This window comes from Pituophis catenifer, unplaced genomic scaffold (genome assembly GCF_029215685.1).
Source record: "Pituophis catenifer annectens isolate HBS135680 unplaced genomic scaffold, rPitCat1.0.hap2 SCAF_4, whole genome shotgun sequence".
Classification (NCBI taxonomy): domain Eukaryota; kingdom Metazoa; phylum Chordata; class Lepidosauria; order Squamata; family Colubridae; genus Pituophis; species Pituophis catenifer.
Window position 1 is genome coordinate 680472 of NW_027256884.1, and position 19643 is coordinate 700114.

Genomic DNA, 19643 nt, shown 5'->3' on the forward strand with positions numbered 1-19643 from the left:
TGTATCTTCTGCTGGGGAGAAGGAACTGCGTTTTAAGGATGGATGGATCCCTTCCTCACTGGCATCGATAAACATGGTCAGCAAACCGGTGCCAGTCTCAGGAATATATATGCCTTCCCTCCCTTCAGATATTCTTTCAGGCACCCGAATAGCAAGGATAAAACAGGGGTAGCTTTCTGCCAGACCAAAAGACCCCGTTCGTTCACCAGTCTCTACTCAAAATAGATTTAACTTATACCTTGGTTCACAAATCACTTGAACAATATTCCTAGGTTTCAAGCTGAAGGACAACACTAGGCCATTTTTTTTTTTTAAAAAAGAGAGAAATCCTATATAGACAAAGAATTGATTAGCAGAATACTTAGGGAGTACCCAAAACATTTCACAAATGGACTACAAGGGCAATATATAAACACACAGAACATATAGAAACATTTTACTGCATTTGTTTCTCTGAGACAGGGCAAAATACAGTATTTTGGTTAAGTTGCTGGCCGGGAACCCAGGAGATTGTGAGTTCTAGTCCCACCTTGGCCATGAAAGCCAGCTGGGTGACTTTGGGCCAGTCATTCTCTCTCAGCCCAACCACCCTCACAGGGTTGTTGTTCTGGGGAAAACATGAGGAGGAAGGAATATTGTTATGTATTGTATATAGTTGTCAGTTGAAGTTCTCAATCTGGTCCTCTGTTGGAGCGGGAAAATACTCTCTCCTGATTGGTTGTGGGCTGATGAGCTTCCCTATAAAAGGAGCTGTGTCAGCCAGCAAGCAACAATTGCCTCACAGGCAGCATGGAACAAAGAGCTGTTAGAAGTCACTCTGGCTTCACCCCCATTTTTCACCCAGAACATAACAAATGTGAGGCAGGTTTGCTGCCTTGACTTACTTATAAAGTAATAAAGGTGGGATAAAAATCAAATAAATACATAAATGTAACTATTTTGATAACGTTTTTAAAACACACACACACACACACACACACACACACACACACACCACACAAACACCCCCCTCTCCGTAAGTTACAATGACAGGTCTGTTGTACAAATTTATCCACGTTGTCACACAGGAATCCTTGAGCCTAGATGGTCTTGAGACTGCTGAGAAAGGGCAGGAGGTCAACTCCAAGTTCTAGGTTCATCTAGCATTGGGTAAAAGATCTCACAGGACGTGTGGCAGGGAGCCCCTCCTGCCAACGGCAAACCAGCCCTTGCCAAGGGGGCTGCTGCATGGTGCCCACTCATTAGCAGGGATGGAACTCGATTGGAGCAAGTCTTTCCTTCCAACCATACAAAGACATCTTCCACGTATCCTGGATTCATGTGCCTTTTAAAAATATGTACAGGTACCAAGTATCCCCAATAATACAATCTCTGAAGCGTTCCCCAGATTTCTTTTTCTTTCTTTTTTTTTTTTTTGCTACAATATTTAAGACATGCAAGATTTTTTTTACAGAAAAGCCAAGTAAAATCCTATCAACTGGATTGCCTGTAGCACCACAGGCTGAATCCAGGGAAAACAAAGGGATTTGCTGACATCCAACTCTCAACGCTTCCACCTAAACCCGAAGTAGCAGCATTTTAAAAAATGGCAGAATATTTTTCCATTGTTTTCATTTAAGGCGAAGGGCCCAGGAAGCCAATAAGCACTACCATTGTCTAGACCAGGGCTCTCCAACCTTGGCAACTTTAAACCTGGCGGACTTCAACTCCCAGAATTTCCAGGTTTAAAGTTGCCAAGGTTGGGGAGCCCTGGTCTAGACTAAATATGGACCCTTCACCCGCCAGGACACGAGGGCAGATGTTAAATTATTCCGCTTCACAAATTGTGAGGTGGTGGGTCAGTTCCTCCGTGGATTTCGTCACTCACCTGGGGATTTCATGTAATATTGCTCAATGTCAGACATGTCCGTGTTCAGGGCGCACTCGAGATAGTTGAGGATAACTTTCCTACTGAAGTAGTACCTCGTGCCCATCAGAAAGACAGGCAAGCAGCAGATCACCAGCAAGGACTTGGTCACAACAAAGCATATTACTATGGAGATAAGGAAGAGAAATAAATGACACCTGTCAGAAGAGAGAAGGCCGGGTTGATTTTGGAAACACAGACCCAAAAGTCACATCCATGACACGATTCCTACCTATTGCGTGAAGGTGGCTGACACAATACAGTCTATATATTCCTTTCTTCAGCTAATAAAAGGATTTTCTGTAATAAATAGGTACTGCTATACAAGCAGTCCTCGACTTACAACAGTTCATTTAGTGACTGTTCGATGTTACGACGGCACTGAAAAAAGTGACTTAGGCTCATTTTCCACACTTACGAACGTTGCATCATCCCCCCCCTCCCGGTCATGTGATCAAAATTCAGACACTTGGCAACAGGTTCGTATTTATGACTGTCATAGTGTCCTGGGGACATGTGATCCTCTTTTGCGCCCTTTTGACAAGCAAAGTCAAGCCAGATTCACTTAACAACTGTGGCAAGAAAAGTTGTAAAATGGAGCAAAACTCACTTAACGACTGTCTCACTTATCAACATAAATTTGGGGCTTGATTGTGTTTTTAAGTCGAGGACCAACTATATTCAGAACTGACCTCTCTTTTAAAGAACCCCCAATGTTTCCACGTTTGCAGCCAGCAGTGAAAAATGGCTATTCTTGATTTGATTTGTATTCCCTCCCTACATGCCCTTCACGGCTGTTAAAGGCCAGCTGTTAAATTAAAATGCTTATTAAGATTTCTACATGGTCAACTACTAAAGTCTCTTGGCACTGATGAGAGCACGTGCCATAAAGGGAGCTGAGGAAACTGACCTGCCTGTGTTACAAAATGAAGCTTAACGTCCTCCAAAATAGAACCAGGACAAAATTCAGATTAACCTGCAACATTGAATCCTGTTTCTTGGTATCCAAAGATTTTACTGGTCTGCATTACTTTATTAGGAGCATCAAAATCTTTAATAAACAAGCCCGCCTCATTTATCTATAAAGCAGCATCTCAACTTTGTTGATGACATAATGCGGCTGGGAATGCACTTAACGGAGAATTTTCTTCTATTTTTCATTTATCTTTCCAGTGCTGAAAAGGAAATTTTTTAGGCATTCAACCATTACGTGTGCATATCAAATTGATTCATTGCCAACAGAATTTTACTAAGTGTAATTATCCGAGGTTCCGTGTCCTAAGATTTATGAATCGCTTGTTACAGATGAGCTCCGATGATCTCGATTAGTCCAGATAATGATCCGTGGTCTCATCGTTTCCCACATTAACTGGTTTCAACCTGGGCTGTTTCTCAGAAATTTCTCTTGGACCCATCAGCTCTCTTCCTGCCCTCGGGTAACCACCCGATCCTGGTGGGACAAAATTACTTCTGAGATCCCTAGCAGGCATTCTAACCTTTTGTCTTCTACAGGTAATCCTTGACCTACGACCACAACTGAGCCCAACGTTTCTGTTGCTAAACGAGACATTTGTTGAGTTTTGCTCCACTTTATGACCTTTCTTGTCACCGTTCTTAAGTGAATCACTGCAGTTGTTAAGTTAGTAACACGGTCGTTAAATGAATCTGGCTTCCCCATGGACTTTGCTTGTCATAAGATCGCAAAAGGGAATCATGTAACTCTGAGACACTGCAACCGTCATAAATACGAGTCAGTTGCTAAGCACCTGAATTTTGACCAGATGACCCTGGGGATCCTGCAATGGTTGTAAGTCTGAAAAATGGTCCTAAATCACTTTTTCAGCACTCTTGTAATTTTGAACAGTTGTAAGTTGAGGGCCACCTGTACAGCATTTCTCCAGAATGCTCTCCTGTCTCCCTCCATTCTATAAAAATTCTTTCAACCTCAATTCTGAAAGGTTGTGTCTTCCATGAATTAATGCCTTTCTTTGAATCTGAAGGCACAAGTTTTCCATGTTATACTTCAAGATTTGTTGTTGGTAACCCAGAATATGCTTAACTAATGTGCATTAAAGTACAACTCCTACTTCTTGTAACTAAGAAATTGCTTCATAAATTACAGGAGCTTTTTTTTCACAGCCACATCATATTTCTCAGCTGATTTATATGCAGTGTGTGACTGAATGTGATATAGATGTAACACAAAAACTAGCCAACATCCAGAATCCTTTGTTTTGTGTGTGTGTGTGTGTGATATTGGTGCTAAATCAGTCTTTTTGTCCAAGTGCAAAAGTTGCTTTGAATTTCCCTTTGTTAGACTGAGCCAACAGTCCATTGCATCCCATTACTTGTGGTGCTTATTTAGCAACTACCTTACTTAATGACAGTTTGCAGGAACAATGAAGACGAAAAAGTCATTTTGCAACCAAACCTCCCACTTACAACCTTGGTAGGTCTGTAAAGCAAGGAGAGCTGAAATATTTCATTCAGCAACCACTTTGCTGAATCACTGAGGGACTAGTTCCTGTGACAGTTGCTAAACAAGAATTATTGTGCTGGATTTTGAATTATACTTCTGAACATTTGGTTATTTTTCCTAAAGAATAGTAGTTTTACCTGCAAAACTAGGAGAGGCTGCTAATTCCTGAGAACACATCTGAATATTATGACTGCACTTATGCCATGTATTTTTTTAAAAAAGAAATCTTGATTTGTAAACATAGGTATCATGTGGAAATACATATTTTCTAACAACAAAAACCCCACTACAGATCACCAAACCCCCCAAAGAACAACTCACCTCAAAGACAAGACTATAGAGTAGCCAGTTCAAAAACCCGTAATCACAGCCAATTACAGAACTTCAGTTATAATCAACTTTAGCCCAAATATCAGCATTTGTTTCACTAAGAAGAAGCCACTGTTCCTCAAAACCAACCAATTTCAAGACTGTTCCTGGGAAATAAGAAGAGTGCAAAATTTGAAGCGCCCAAGACAGCAACACAGGGGGGAAAAGATACTGTAATCACATCTAACATAAAGATATTTAAGGTAATTTCTGTAAAACAGAATAAGTAGAACTGATCAGCCAAGCAAAAGTCCATTGAGATGAGAAATTAATGGCTGTCAAAAGAACAAGGAAAAACCCCGTGTAAATCTTTGGGAAACTCCAAAAAAATTGGATAACTGACAATGCCCCTTTTCATTTGGGGGAACCTTTCTGGAAGGGAAGGATTCTCCCAAAGACCTCAGTCGATGGGCAGGATTATTTGGGAGAGAAGGAGATGGTCCTACAGCATTCAGGGGAGTCCTGATGGTAGACAATACTTTGAATTACACTTAGAGAGGGACAAGCGGTCGGACTACTTAATGTCACAGGGTGTTAGATGTTTCCACAAAACGGGTCCCAGTCACGTCCACTCGCTCCATTTGTGACAACTGCAATTTCTGAGGGGAGCTCAGTGAACCACAAAATGCCAGAATCGGAGCTCAGAAGACGCCATCAAGCACCACTGGGTGTTCCGTGAGGGTTCCACTTGAGCATGTCTGACAGATGACCCTGCAGCCTCGGTCTGAAGGACTCTATTAAGACGGGGAACTGACACGGAACAGCCTGTTCTGCTAGACGGTAGTTCACACAGTTGGGAAGCCCCTCCTGATCTTCAGCCTCAACCTCCGCGGTTATAGTTTTAATTCATAAATTCTGTTCTCCCTCTTCTGCGTGACATTTGTTTGAAGATGGTTATTACATCTGCCCACGGTCCCCTCATCTGTAGATGAATAATATCAGATCTTCTGATCATTTCTCATTAAGCTGAGCTTCAGAATAGAACTGGAAGTCTTCTAGTCCAGCCCCCTGTTCAAGCAGGAGACCCTATAGGAATTCAGACAGGTGGCCGTCCAATCTTTCCTTAAAAACCTCCAGTGATGAAGCACCTGCAACTTCTGAAGGCAATTTCTGTTCCACTGGTTGATTGTCCTCACTGTCAGGAAGTTTCTCCTTAATTCCAGGTTGCTTCTCTCCTTGATCAGTTGCCATCCTTTGCCCTCTGGTGCTTTGGAAAATAAGTTGAGCCCCTCCTCTTTGTGGCAGCCCCTCAAATACTGGGATGCTTCCAGAGTCTGTAGCATCCTGATAATCTTCCTCTACCTTCAACCATGTCTGTCCCTTTCCTTTCTGAATAGACTCCAGTTGGAGCCCGACCAGAGAAGACTAGATAATTTCTCCTGTGATTAAGACAGTAGGCTCCTGTATAAATACCCAAGGTGGGATTTGACATTTTATCTTTATATTTCATTTGGTCAACAAAGCCATCCTGACCTCTTTGAAATGCCTCCCACATCCTACACTTGAGCCTGGCATTTTTCCACATTTCTTTTTTCTTCGATCTCATCCCATTTATTTCAGCCCCTTGTTCCATCCTGCCCAGATATTTTTCAAACTTCTTCCTGTAAAGTCTTAGCTTATCTTTCAACATTGTGTCACCTGCAAACTTTTTAAAGCATCCCCTTGATTTCTTCCTGCAAGTCATTAATGAAAATGTTGAAACGAGGCTAAGGACAGAATCCGGTGGTGCTCCATGTAATATTTTCCCCCAACCATTTCTTGGCAATAGATCCATGCTGGTTCCTGTTATTCCTAGCATGCTTACCCAAGCATCCACAAGCCTGCTGCTTGGTAATCTGTTCAAAGTTCTTGCCCAAGATCAACACGAAGGAGATGCCAAGATCCCTCCACTTTCTTCTTTTGAAGATGGGATGACATTTGCTCTCTGCCATTCTGTGAGGGCCTCTCCAGTCTTCCAGACGTTTTTGAAGATTTCTGAAAGTATTCCATGAATCGCCTCCATTTCTTCAGAACTTGAGGATATAATCCATCTGGGCCAGGAGACTTGAATTCATTTAAACCAGCTAAAACCTTCTTGCCTTCTTCTTGTCTGTCCTAAGCTGTAGTTCCTTCCTTTCCACAATGGCTTTACCAGCCAAAGCTCCATTTTCCTTCTGAGAAAAGATCCGAGTTAGAATTTTATCACCATCACCCTTAACCTTCACTATTCTCTCTTTGGCTTTCTTTTTTATTACCAAAGAACAATTTTTTTTAATATTTTTGCATCTCTAGCAAATCTCAGCTCATTCTGAGCTTTACCCTTTCTGACAGAATTCCTGCAGCTTCTGGAGCCTATCCTGAATTATTTATTTGGTTTTGTTGCTTTCCATCCATTTCCTTTATGTGTCCTTTTTCTCTTTTTTCATTTTAGTGAACTTGGCATGGATCCAGGCTGCCTTCTTTAATTTTCTCCCATTTTTTCCCTTCTTGCAGAGACTGTCTGTGATTGTGCCATCAGTATCTCATTTCATAGAATTTCCCATCTTTTTACACAATCTGTGTTACCGTTTCTAAACCTTAATGTCAACATGGTACAATTGACCCTACGGTATATTTGATCCTACCAAGAAATGGCCACAAAACTATTAGCCACAAAATTAATCTAGAAGTTCCTTTGATCATTGTAGTTGTTAGCCAAAAATCTAGTAAAAAGGCAGAAATAGAAAACTAAGCAAAACATTTCCAAGACAAAATAAATTCAGCCAGAACAAACTATAATCTGGTTGATTATGAACCTTTATATACAGTGCCTTATCTTTCTGTGAATTTACAACTTTCTTTCTCTCCTGGAACCATTTCATTTCAAACTGAAGTTCACACTCACATACCAACAGGCCAACATTCTGACCCTTTGATTAAGTATTTCCAGTTTAGGATAAACTCTGGATTGGATCAGCAATGCAAGGTTGGTGCTCTCCCTTTCTCTATCCTTTTCTCTGACAGTCCCGCTGTGACCTCTTCTACTGGTCCACAGTCTTTCAGTGTTTTTCATCCCTCCCCTCAGCTGTTGCTTACGTCTTTCCATCTTATCATATCATACGGTCCTTCCTTCCTTCCTTCCTTCCTTCCTTCCTTCCTTCCTTCCTTCCTTCCTTCCTTCCTCCCTCCCTCCCTCCCTCCCTCCCTCCCTCCCTCCCTTTCTCCTATCCATTCATCCACCAATGTTTCCATAGAGCACTGTCTATCCCAAACTTTCTGGACCCTCCTTCCCACATTTCCGTGGCCACATCAATATATTATCAAAATTAATTATGAAAAATTAGTTCAGTACGTCCAGGAATACTTCAGTCATGAATTATTTCAAGTCTGCAGAAACATTTAGGCCAAATAGAATTGACTATATTAAAAAAAAATGATCGGCCAGACCATCCTGGCAGTGGCTCATTGTCCCTCATTCCAGCTGAGTTTTAGTTACTAACTGGAGGTCACTAGCATCTCCAGCTACCAACCATGGAGTATGGGCCAGTCTTGAAATGGAGGGTTACACCTGAATCACAAAGCTAACCCAGCCTGCTCAAACAGGTATTGTAGCTCCCCAGGCTGCATAAATAGGTTCCAGTCAGGGATTCTGAGGGTGACTGGACATTGCTGGAAGTGCTGGCATCCTTAAGTCAGCTGAGTCTCGAGAGCAACAACTACAAAACGGAACAGAGGAAACTGGGCATCTAAGGAGAAGATCTTAACTGGTACTGAAAGAGAGAAGATAAGAGCAAGAAAGCCGTTTTTCTTCACAAAAGAGACCCAAATAAAAAAGGAGAACCAGATACAACATGGTCAGCAGAAAGAATTCAGAAGCATCACTCAGTTTGGAGTTTAAAATAGCAGAAGCAGAACCGCTGAATAAAGGGATTAGTTACAGAGTAAAGACGAAGATCAGGACAAGGTTCACAACTCTACATCAGCTGAGAAACACACAATTAGAACTCAAAGCTGCTATGGACACTGCTTTGCACTGCAGGCTCCTTTAATGGAGGATGTTTGCCCCTAAAGCTCTCAGGCCTCCATCTTATGCCAGCCCAACCAACCTTCAGCCATGGTGAGAGCAGGCTTTAGAAGTTCAGAAAAGAACTGCATAAGCTTTCATTCCTAGCCAAAGCACCAAAACATCAGTGAAGCTGGGTCCTTCCATGCTTGAGTTGTGGCGTTGCAGGCAAAGTACGCAAGGGGCAGGGAAACACAGCCAGGCCTGGTCTCCAGCCCCATCTCCACCTCCGAAGTCTGGGCTAGAAGGTCCAAAAAAAAGGGAAACAGATCATGGGACCAGAGCAGCCCCACAACGAGCTAATTCTTCAGCACACGGAACATTTCAACTAAGCATGAACAAGGGAAGGCGTGAGGGACAGGCGTGTTCAAAAGGCACAGAGCAATGATAGCACCGAAGGGGGGGATGGGAGTCATTTTCTTTCCCTCAGGCTCTGCTAAATTCAAAGTCATCCATTCAAAGTGAACCTGGCAAAATTCCGGACTGATGAAAAGATGAATTTCTTTACAGAAAATGTTAAGTGTCGTTAAGTGACATTTAACGAAAATGTCGTTAAGTGCCATCAGATGCCACAAACTAGAGGCCAACCGACTACAGGCAGTCCTCGACTTATCACCACAACTAAGCCCAAAATTTAAGTTGCGAAGTGAGACAATTGTCAGTCACACGGTTGTTAAGTGAATCTGGCTCGCCCACGGACTTTGCTCGTCGGAAGGTCGCAAAAGGGGATGACGTGACCCTGGGACACTGCAAGCGTCATAAATACGAGTCAGTTAGGGGTTCGAGATGGAAGAATCTACAATTATCATTAATGGGAAGAATAGCAACAATTAAGATGAGTATATTACCAGATTGTTGTTTTTATTTCAAACAATACCGATAAAAATAGAAAAAAAATATTTTGAAAATCTTAACAAAATAATAATGAAATTTATACGGCAAGGGAAAAAAGCGAGAATTAATATAAAAATGCTGCAAGATGCAAGGCTCAGAGGAGGGTTTGGACTACCAAATTGGGAATTATATTATCAGGCAGCAAAATTATCATGGATGAAAGGATGGACTGAAATAAGAAAGAGAAGGGCATTGGCGTTGGAGGGTCATGATCTGCAACTGGCTTGGCAGGCTTTTTTATGGTATGGGAAGAATAAGACACATAGTCATTTTCAAAGACATTATGAAGAAATGCTTTATTATCAGGGTAGGAGAAAGTCAGAGAAAAACATTATTTGTAAGTACCAATATGGCTTTCAACAATGGAAGCATTAGTACATCCAAATATTATTAACATGGGAAATATTATTAGATATAAAGATGTTTTATCAGAAAAGAGGGAATTGAAAACGAAACAAGGATTAGAAGAACAAGGGATTGATATGGAGTGGTATACACAATTGCAAATACAATCGAGATATGAAAAAGATGCAAAGTTATACGGTTTTTACTTGGAGATGATAGAATTGGATGAGATACTCACAGGAAAAGATGAGAGAATGATTAAAAAATTGTATAGTTACTTACTTTCTATTAAATTAGAAGAAGAACAAGTAAAAGAAACAATGATAGCATGGGCAAAAAACTTTGGATACACAATAGAGTTAAATAAATGGCAACAACTATGGGAAAGAAACTATAAGTTAACAATGGCAACAGCATACAAAGAGAATTTGTATAAAATGTTTTACAGATGGCATATGTCACCGGAAAGATTGGCAAAAATGTTTAAAGATAAATCAGTTAAGTGTTGGAAATGTCACCAGACACCGAGATCGTACTACCATATGTGGTGGACATGTGCAGAAACGAGAAACTATTGGGCAAAAATTCGGATTTGATTAGAGAAAATGACTCAGCAACATATTGACTTAAAACCGGAGCTGTTTCTGTTGGGTATTTTACTTGAGAAAATTAGTAAAGAAAATGTATATTTGATTATTCATGTAATAACTGCAGCGAGAATTGTATTTGCACAAAATTGGAAAGTGGAAAAAAATCTCTACAGAGGGAGAGGTAATTAAGAAAATAGTAGAATGTGCAGAAATGAATAGATTAACATTAGCCATTAAAGGGAAGGAAGAATCGGAGTATTACAACATATGGGGGCAATTTTATTATTGGATAGAAAATGAATATGGACAAAAAGCGGTGTAAAATTAAATAAATCTGGAAGAAAAATGTTCTAAGAGGAGATATATTAAATTGAAATGTAAAAGCAAAGAAATATAAATATTATGACACAAAAATTTGTACCCAGATGACACACTGAATGATCAATGATGTAATGTTTGTTTTAAAAAAATAAAAAACTTTGTATAAAAATAAATACGAGTCAGTTGCTAAGCATATGCATTTTGATCAGGTGGCCCGTGGGGGGTAGGGGGGTGGCTGCTGCAACGGTCATAAGTGTGAAAAACCATCCTAAGTCACATTTTCAGTGCCGTTGTAATGTCAAACGGTCACTAAATGAACTGTTGTAAGTTGAGGGCTACCTGTAACTGGTTAAATTTCTGGAACTTTCAGATTTCGGTGCCTGAATCGCCACCAGGACACTGTGAAAGAGACAGTCAGGCATACTGGTTAAAGAGCCAGATTGAAACCGGCTCACCAATGGATGATTTCGGATAAATCACAAGATCTCAGCCTCAACTACTTCACAGAACTGGTATGTAATTTTTTTTTTCCAAAAAATAGAATTTACCATCTTGTGCTCCTGCAGGACAATCTAAACCAATAAACAAACTTGTCCCACCTAAATGTATCTGACTGGCCATTGGTAAGACAAAGCGTTGGATAATATGGGCTTCATTCATGATCCTCCTTTCTTATTCAGTACAGGACAGTACTGTTACAGTACAGTAACCTAAGCGACCAAGGCATTTTTTTTCCATTTTAAATTCTGCCTAAAAGCAAAATATTCCTTAAACCAAAACAATCTGTCCCATTAAAGCAGAGTTTCTCAGTAACTTTAATGAACTTCAACTCCCAGAATTCCTCAGCCAGCTGCATTAAAGTATTTTATTTCAAAATTTAATCAAATACATTTTATTTACAGCCCAAAGTCATTAAAGTATTTGAAACTGGTACGTCATCACCTTCTTAACACTATAGTAGCAAAACTGAAACTTCCCTCTCTAAATCGATCGGTCCCGTTGTCTTCTGTTTCACTCAAAACTCCTGATTTTTCCTGGTAATGCAGAAAACTTTGTTTTCCTGTAATCTTCATTCTATTCTTCAGCTTTCCCCCCCCCCCACTGCATCATCCTTGTCAGCACTTTTCACTGCTTCTGCATATGTCTGTGTAATACATGGCCGCCCTTTCAAAAATGTCAATGCTCATTTTGAGTTCATTTTCTAAAAAGCCTCGATCATTCCTTGAGTATCAAAGTAGGCATATATATGCAGAGAGTGGAGAAGGTTGGCACCAACAGCATTTTTGGTATTAGGAAACTGGTCAGAATAAACTTCTGAAACTGCCAATCATGCAGCCCATTGCTAACATCCATCAGAAGGAACCCTGATTATTTACCTTGCGATGCACTCTGCAAAACTGGCCTTTGGGTGCAAACATTCTTTTTAACAACCTAGCCCAGACAGGCACCATGTGCGAAGAGCTCATTCTGCTGTATCACTGCCACACAGTAGCGGGTTAAATAAGCTGCAAGTCACATTTGGACACATTCATTGTACAACTTGCTCCGTTTGCCAAGAGAAAAATTCGGTGAATTTCCAAAGGAAGTGGTTCATTCCACTTTATAATGTTAAATTTATCCTTGATTAGTTTTTAAGCCTGTCTCTTAGTGGCTGTAAAGTCCCTTCTATCTCTCTCGATCAGGTTAAATTTTGTAAAGAAAAGAGCGTTGTGAAAAGCAGAAGCGTTGTGCTTGTGAGGAACACAGCAAGGTGGACTAATTCAGGGGGAAATTATTTATATAAAGTCATTTATTACAAGGGGCTTGTTTGCTACCTACTTCCATATACTCCAGGTGGTTTACGATAGTTAAAATGGCAGTAGCAGAATCCCGAAATTCGAGCAGCCACAACAGGACAATGTTCCATTCAAATCAAAAAACAAAATGTTCTCCTATTCCGCCTGAAGTCTCAAGTACAATATTTAGAAGTTCTGAGACGAAGGAGGTAAAAGCATTAATGAAATGCCTTCCTTGCAAACTGATTAGTGAAAGTCCAGCTCCGAATTAGAGCAGTCATGCAGCAACCGTAGCCGGAACTTAATTAGACCTTCTTAGCCAAACAGCCTTTGGGGTGCCTCATAGTTGCTTGGCTTGCCAATTCCTTTGAAGAGGAGGAAGGAGAGCAGAACAGACCCTCAAAACAGAGAAAATCCAAGAACACCTTCTCAAGAAACCCCGAGATGAAAACGAGCCAGAAAACTGTCCCTCTTGCAACAAAAACGTTCCCAAACAACATTTCCCACACGAACAGAGCGACATGATGCTGAATCCCAAAACACTGATTTGAAACAGAGAACATTCTTTTCTTTATCCTGCTCATCCATGAATTCTGCCTCCGATCAACCCTTTTGTCCAAGTCCCTTTAAAACCGTTTAATTTAGTGACCCTCACAGCTAGGGCATCTACATTAGCGATGAAAAAGAAATCTTGGCTTCTGGCCAATAAGCAGATCTGTTGCTTAGTGATTTTTATCCTTGGCCCCAAGGTAGACTTCACTTCATATGGCTATGCTACAACCTTTGATAACCAACCCAGGCGTCTTCTGGACACGTAGAGTGTCTACGCTCAGATCTTTCGTCGGATTAGCACGGGGGAAGTGACTTCCCCAGAAGACCTCAGGAGGGCTTCAAAGCAGTTGCACGGAAGCTTCATATAACTCTGGCTGCTGCCTTCCTTCCCTGGTGGAACCCATCTGAAACCATTTGCACAAGATTCATAACTTTCTGAAAACTTTAATAGGTTATATCACCAAGTACTTTAAACAGTTCAGTCACTTGTGCTAAAGTTACAAAAAGAGTTCAGGGCAATATTGGAGAGTTCTGGCCGCCTCTTTCAAATATCATTTATTTCAGAACAAACTCCCTGGAATACTACATGCCCTTTTCAAGGGATTCCTTCCCTTGTTGGTTTGCAAGCTTTGTTGCTTAAGAAAACAAAACAAAAGTTCATTTTTAATTTCTTTGCCTTTTCTTGAAAGGTAAGACCTGTGCCAAAACTTTACTGTAGATCCCTATGTAATTTATTTGATACCCGTTAGCAGAACACACTGAAAACTGTCCTGAATGGTAAGATTAAGGTAATAAAATAGTAAATAAGGTAATAAAACCAAAGTAAGTAACCTTCTGGGCTTTCTGAAGTTCAAAGACTTTAGCTAAATGTTCATGTGACCCTGAAGTAGCACACAGGGGATGCCCTTAATCCACAAAGCCTCCCACCCACTGGTAACCATTAACAACCTTTCCCTGCCCATTAAGTAGAGGCCTCGGGCAGCATTCAGGACTGGTGCAGGGGTTGAACGGAGGTCCCGACAGACGGTCAGCTTTCCCGTAAACTCCGCTGGGCTCCAGAGCATCGGGCAACTTCCCCTCCCGTCTGCGGAGGTTGAGAACTGATGCTGTCCGGGGCTCTACGGCATCCGCGGGAGGCTCCGGCTCGGGGAAACGGCCTCGTGGCCAGATCAGCCTCCGGCCTGGAGACCGTCACGCAACATGGACTTCAAGCCCCAGGATTCCCCGGTGGGCGGTTGAAGCCCCCCCTCCGCCGCCGGTCGGCCAGCTTCAGAGCCGCTGTCCAGGGTGCTGAGCGCAGCGGCTCCTGCCCAGCCTCTCCCCGGGGAAGCAAGTGCTCCAGGCGCCGCAGCTGCCCGAAGGCCCCGCTCGCCCCCCGGCTTCCTGCCTCAGCCTCGCCCCCGGGCCCAGCCGCCTCCTCGGACAGCACGTGGCGGCCCGCCGACCGGCTCCGCCTCCCCCCTATCGCCCGGCCCGGCCCGCCCGGCCCCCGCGCCTGCTGCAATGCGAAGGGCGCTCCGCCTCCCCTCCCGCCGCTGCCGGCCGGCGGCTTCCCAGCCGGGCGAGGCTCGGCGGGGCTTCCCGGGCGGAGGCGCCCCCGGAGGGCCCCGCGGCAACCCAGCGCGCCGGGCGCTTTCCCCGCGGGGTCGGCCCACTCACCGGCCAGGGCGGCGTAGAGCAGCTGGGCCAGCGGCTGGTCCTTGAGGCCGCGGAAGGCGGTGTTGGGGATGCGCTCCAGGATGCCCTCGTAGAAGATGCGCCGCACCGCCTCGCTCTCGGCCGGGTGGAAGGGCCGGATGGAGACCCCCGCCGCTCCCGCCGCCCGCTCCCCCGCTCCGGCCCCGGGCGGCGAGGCGGCGGCGCCGGGCGGCCACATCTGGGCGGCGAGGGCGGCGGGGGCGGGCAGGCGGCCCTCCTTGGCGGCGGCCCCGAGCGACGGCCGCTCCTCGGCCACGATCTTGGTCTCGCAAACCATCTCGGGCGGCGAGCAATTCATGCAAACGGGCCGCGGGCGGAGGAGGCGGGCGAGGCGGCGGCGGCGGCGGCGGCGGCAGGAAAGAGCTCCGCCGCAATCGGGGGCCATTTATAAGGCAGCCGCGGCGCTGCAGTTGGGCCCGCGCTCCCCCCGGGTCCTAGCGCCCCGCTCATTGGCCGAGAGGGCCCCGCGCGCCCTGCTTCGCCGCACGGACGGACGGTGGGGGAGGGGCTGGCGGCGGGCCCGGGACACGCCCCCCCCGCCGAATCCCCCGCCTGCCTTGCCGCTCTCCGCTGGCCCGGGAGGGAGGGAGGGAGGGCGGGAGGCTGGAGGGCTCCGGGGCGGCTGCCAAGAGACCCTCCGGACTGCAATTCCCGACCGGGGCGGGGGGACCCAAAGTCTCCGCCGCCGCAGAGCCCGAGGGCTGCCCGGCGGCCCTCTGTGCAAAGCCCCGGGCTCTTCGGCAGGAGCTGCGTGGCTGGGCGGCCGCTTTGCCGAGGGGGAGGCTCCGGGCGCCCGTCTTGCGGGCCCAGCCGGCTCTCCCGGGCAGCCCAGGCCGCTGCTTCGCCTTCGCCGCCCTCGGCGCCCGGCTGAGACGGGAGGCCCGTTGGCAGCCTTCGGATGACACGGCAGAAAGTCGCACTTGGCCTGCCTGGACGCCGCAATCCTGCGCAGGCTGCCCCGGGCCAGCGGCTCTGCTCGCCCCCGGCCCTGCCCTCCAGACGGCGGGGAGGGCTTCCCCGCAAGTCGCCCCATTGCGGAATCTCCGCGCTGCCCCCTCCCTGCCCGCCCCACGGAGCGCGGGAGGATGGCTCGGGCTCTTCGGGGCGCCTTTCCCAGCGAGGGACGGCCACGGCCCCCTCTTGCCATCGCCTGCGGCGGGCGAGGGGCGGAAGAGTTGGGGCCGCCTGGCAGGCAAGCCACGGAGGGGGGCGGGAGGAGCGGCCGCTTCCCCACTGGGGGCTCCTGTTGGAGGGCTGCCCGGCTGGCGGGCCCCCCGGGGCCCCAGAGCCGCTCCCCCCGCCCCCGTCAACGCAGCGGGGCCTGCCCCTCGGGCAACCGCCGCGCAGCAGCCCCGCCCTTCGCGGGGGGGGGGCGGTGGCCCTGGCCGACGCTGGCCAATCACGGGGCGAAGCTATGCCCCCCCCGACCCGGCAGGAAGGGAGGGGGCCGCGTCAGGAGCCTCCAAAGCTGCGGCGAAGCAGGGGAGGAGCCCCCCGGGTGGGGGAGGGGCGGGCGTCGGCCAGCGGAGCTCCCCGGGGGGAGCCGCGAGAGAGAGACGGTGCCGGGCGGCGGGTCCAGCGGAGATGCGCGGGCGCTGCGCAGCCCTCCGAGCCGCGCTGCAAAGACCCGAAGGCCGCCTCGCAGGAGGCTCGGTCTGCTAAGCCGCCCCCCCCCCGGGGAGTGCGGAAGGGCCGCCTTTGGGAGTTGAGTTGCTGGCTTAACCGCCCGGGGCCCTCAGGGGGTGAATGGCCTCCCCCTCCCTGCCACCCCTGAGTCTCCCCCCCCCGGGGGGAGGGCCAGGAGTTTAGAAAGAGCGATAGCCGTTTGTGTTGCCAGACTCTCGGGGCCCCCGGAGACAAAACTGGACCTCCGCGAGAGTTTCGCAGAGCAACTCCTCACTATCAAAAGCCGCAGAAGAAACAAGGATGTCAGTTCATGTAGATTATGCATTTTATGCGTGAGTCACAATCGGAGGGCAAACGGGGAGGCTGGGAGTTCTAGTTTTGCCTTCGGGAGAAGGAAGCCGAGGCGTTAAAAGGCTGCCGAGAAAACCCGGGGGATTGGGCGGATTTTGAAAGCGCGAAATAGGATACAGATTGGAAAGCCGAGGCCGGTCCCGGGCCAGTTCCGCATCCCTGTGATTCCCATGGCTCATCCAGGATAAATGGCCGCTGCTTCATTGTTGGGGACTTTGGGTCTATTGCAGGTGGTTTTATAGCAAATTCTGTCAACGATTGAATAATGGCTGGGATGAGATATAAACTGTAATTAATCTGGAGTCTCAAGTTATTTCTTTTTCTATCCTGTATTTTTTTTTTTTTTGCAAATAATTCAAGACAGAGAACATAGCCACCACACATCTTCCTCCTCCTATTTTCCCCACAAGAACCCTGTGAGGTGGGCTGGACTGAGAGAGAGAGTGGGGGGGGGCTGGCCTATAGTCACCCAGCTGGCTTTCCTGCCTAAGGCGGGACTAGAACTCTCCTTCTCCTGGTTTCTAGCCTGGTGCCTTACCCATTGGACCAAACTGGCCCCAAGAGATTTGGAGAACACTCCTGTGTCACCTGGTTTAAATAAAATATCCTTTATTTCACAAACATTTAGCCAGTTGCTCCGTTGAAAAAGTTTCTAAAGTGTCTTACAAAGATGAAAAGCCTTGTCAGTTCTACAGTGTAAAAACCACAGAATGAAACAGAGGGGAAGGAAAAAAGAAAAATAAAGTAGTAATTTGCCTGTGCCACATTAGACAGATTGTCAAGTTTTCTGTGTTGCATTCACCCACTCAGCGTCAGACATATCTGTTATTCAAAATGTGAATTGCCTAGCAAAACCTATTAGGAACTTGAATTTTGCAAAGTTAATCAAGTGATGGGGATTTCCCTTATCCAAAATTCTGGAAACAAAGTAAGTTTTTATAGAATGGAGTGTCCCTAGGGTGATGGCAGTGGTGGGATTCAAATAATTTAACAACCGATTCTCTGCCCTAATGACCAGCTCTGTGGTCATGCGACTGTGGGCGTGGCCAACTCTGTCACTAAGGTCAATGGGCGCTTGCCTTAGCTGTTACAATGTAATAAGGGTTAACCAGAGAGGCAGTTTCTGTAAGCAGGGCAATAAAGATTAGGCTAGAAACAACACCAGAATGTTTCCTTCCTGCCTTCCTTACAGGATTAGCCCTGTAAAGTGGAAAAAAACAAGAGATTTCTTCCAACTACCGGTTCTCTGAACTGCTTAGAAAGTTAACAAACAGTTCTCCCGAATAGGTGCGAACTGGCTGAATCCCACCACTAGGTGATGGGATTAAAGGAATTGAAATTGAGGAATGGCTATTTTAGGTAACTTCTAAGTCATTCCTAATAATAAGGCTGAGATGTGGTTTCTTCCAGATTTTGATCAGGCTAACCTTTTTAAAAAAGAAGGAATCAACACTGTGAAGAAAATTTGTTTTGTACTTGATTTCACATTGGTGCACAGCGCTGGCAGTCGGCCCACTGAGCGGGCACTCTGGCCAAGGCCAGCCTCTGCCAACCTCACTCTCTTCTGGCAGGCAGGTGTGCCAGATGTCCCCTTGAGCAGGGCTGAAATCACACTTTCTGCTGTCTTTATAAAGTGCAATAAAGCTACCTGATTGGTTTGGGTTTGTCATGTGAACTGGGCCAGTTACATCTTATTCATAAAGCATAGTTAAGCCATCGCGTGTTAACTTGGACTGACCTCACTGTCTATGTGAGGGGGGGGGAATGCCCTGCAGAAGATACTTCTAAATGGGTGAATTTTGAGTGCATACACATCAAATCAGGAGAGCCACACACAGATGCAAACCCTTAATATCACAACACACATTTTATAATTTGTTCCTCGCCTCCAGGCACCTATGCCTTCTAATTTACACTGAGTTGAGCTCCATTCCAAGTTATTCTAAGCAAAAAGGAAGATGCACTGGCAATGTGAATATAAAAACAGAATTAACAGCCAGGTCTTCATTATGCTAGATAAATTTTCAGTTGAAGCTTCACATCCAGAGCCAAATAACACCTCTGACAACATCCAATTTGAATGATCATCTTTGGGAAATCGGTGCCATCTAGAAGAAGCTGTCGCCTTCATAATTCCTTTTCTTTGGATTAAATTCCAATTTCCCCTGATTTATCAAATTTACAGACTGCCATCCTACTCTCAGAGTGGCATTATTCAACCCGATGGGGATTGATATACATCACTATAAGGTTTGTGTGTTTGAGGCTTTTCATGATGTGTGAACCTGGCCGTTGTAATTTACAAGCCATTGCTTATTGCTTGACATAAGCCTGTATTAAGTGTGACTACAAAAATTGCAAACTGGCTGTCATGGCGCCTTTATAACCAAGAGCAAATGTTTCTGGAGAACTAGAGTAAAAATGCAGATGATAAAGTGGAATCTTGCCAGGGATTATGATCAGCTCCTGAAGGAGAAGCAGAAGCTGCCCAGCATTGTTGTCTGAAATCGGCTTGCCAGAGAGGTTGTCAGAAATTTTCATGAAAATGTGGTCTTGGCCGCCCCCTCAATGCACATGGCCCCCTCAGAACAGATAACAATAGCCCTTAGATTTATATACTGCTTTACCGTATGAAGTGCAGTATAAAGTGGTATACTGGTCATATCCCGCCATGTCTTGACTGAAGGAGGCAAAGCCAGAAGAAAGCAGCGATAGA

The 19643-nt window shown here is 45.8% G+C and overlaps 1 protein-coding gene across 2 annotated transcripts in view; it reads right to left on the minus strand.

Moving 5' to 3' along the window:
• The window catches only part of NAT8L (N-acetyltransferase 8 like), a 38110-nt gene extending 22815 nt beyond the window's left edge, over positions 1–15295 (minus strand). The window contains exons 1-2 of one of the 2 annotated variants that reach the window (XM_070943472.1): positions 14912–15295; positions 1868–2032 (exon numbers count right to left, since the gene is read on the minus strand). In XM_070943472.1, coding sequence (XP_070799573.1) covers positions 1868–2032; positions 14912–15248 — 502 coding nt within the window. In that variant the 5' untranslated portion in view covers positions 15249–15295. The remainder of the gene's footprint in view (positions 1–1867; positions 2033–14911) is intronic. The other variant, XM_070943474.1, reaches the window with a different exon arrangement.
• Between the last annotated feature and the right edge of the window lie 4348 nt (positions 15296–19643).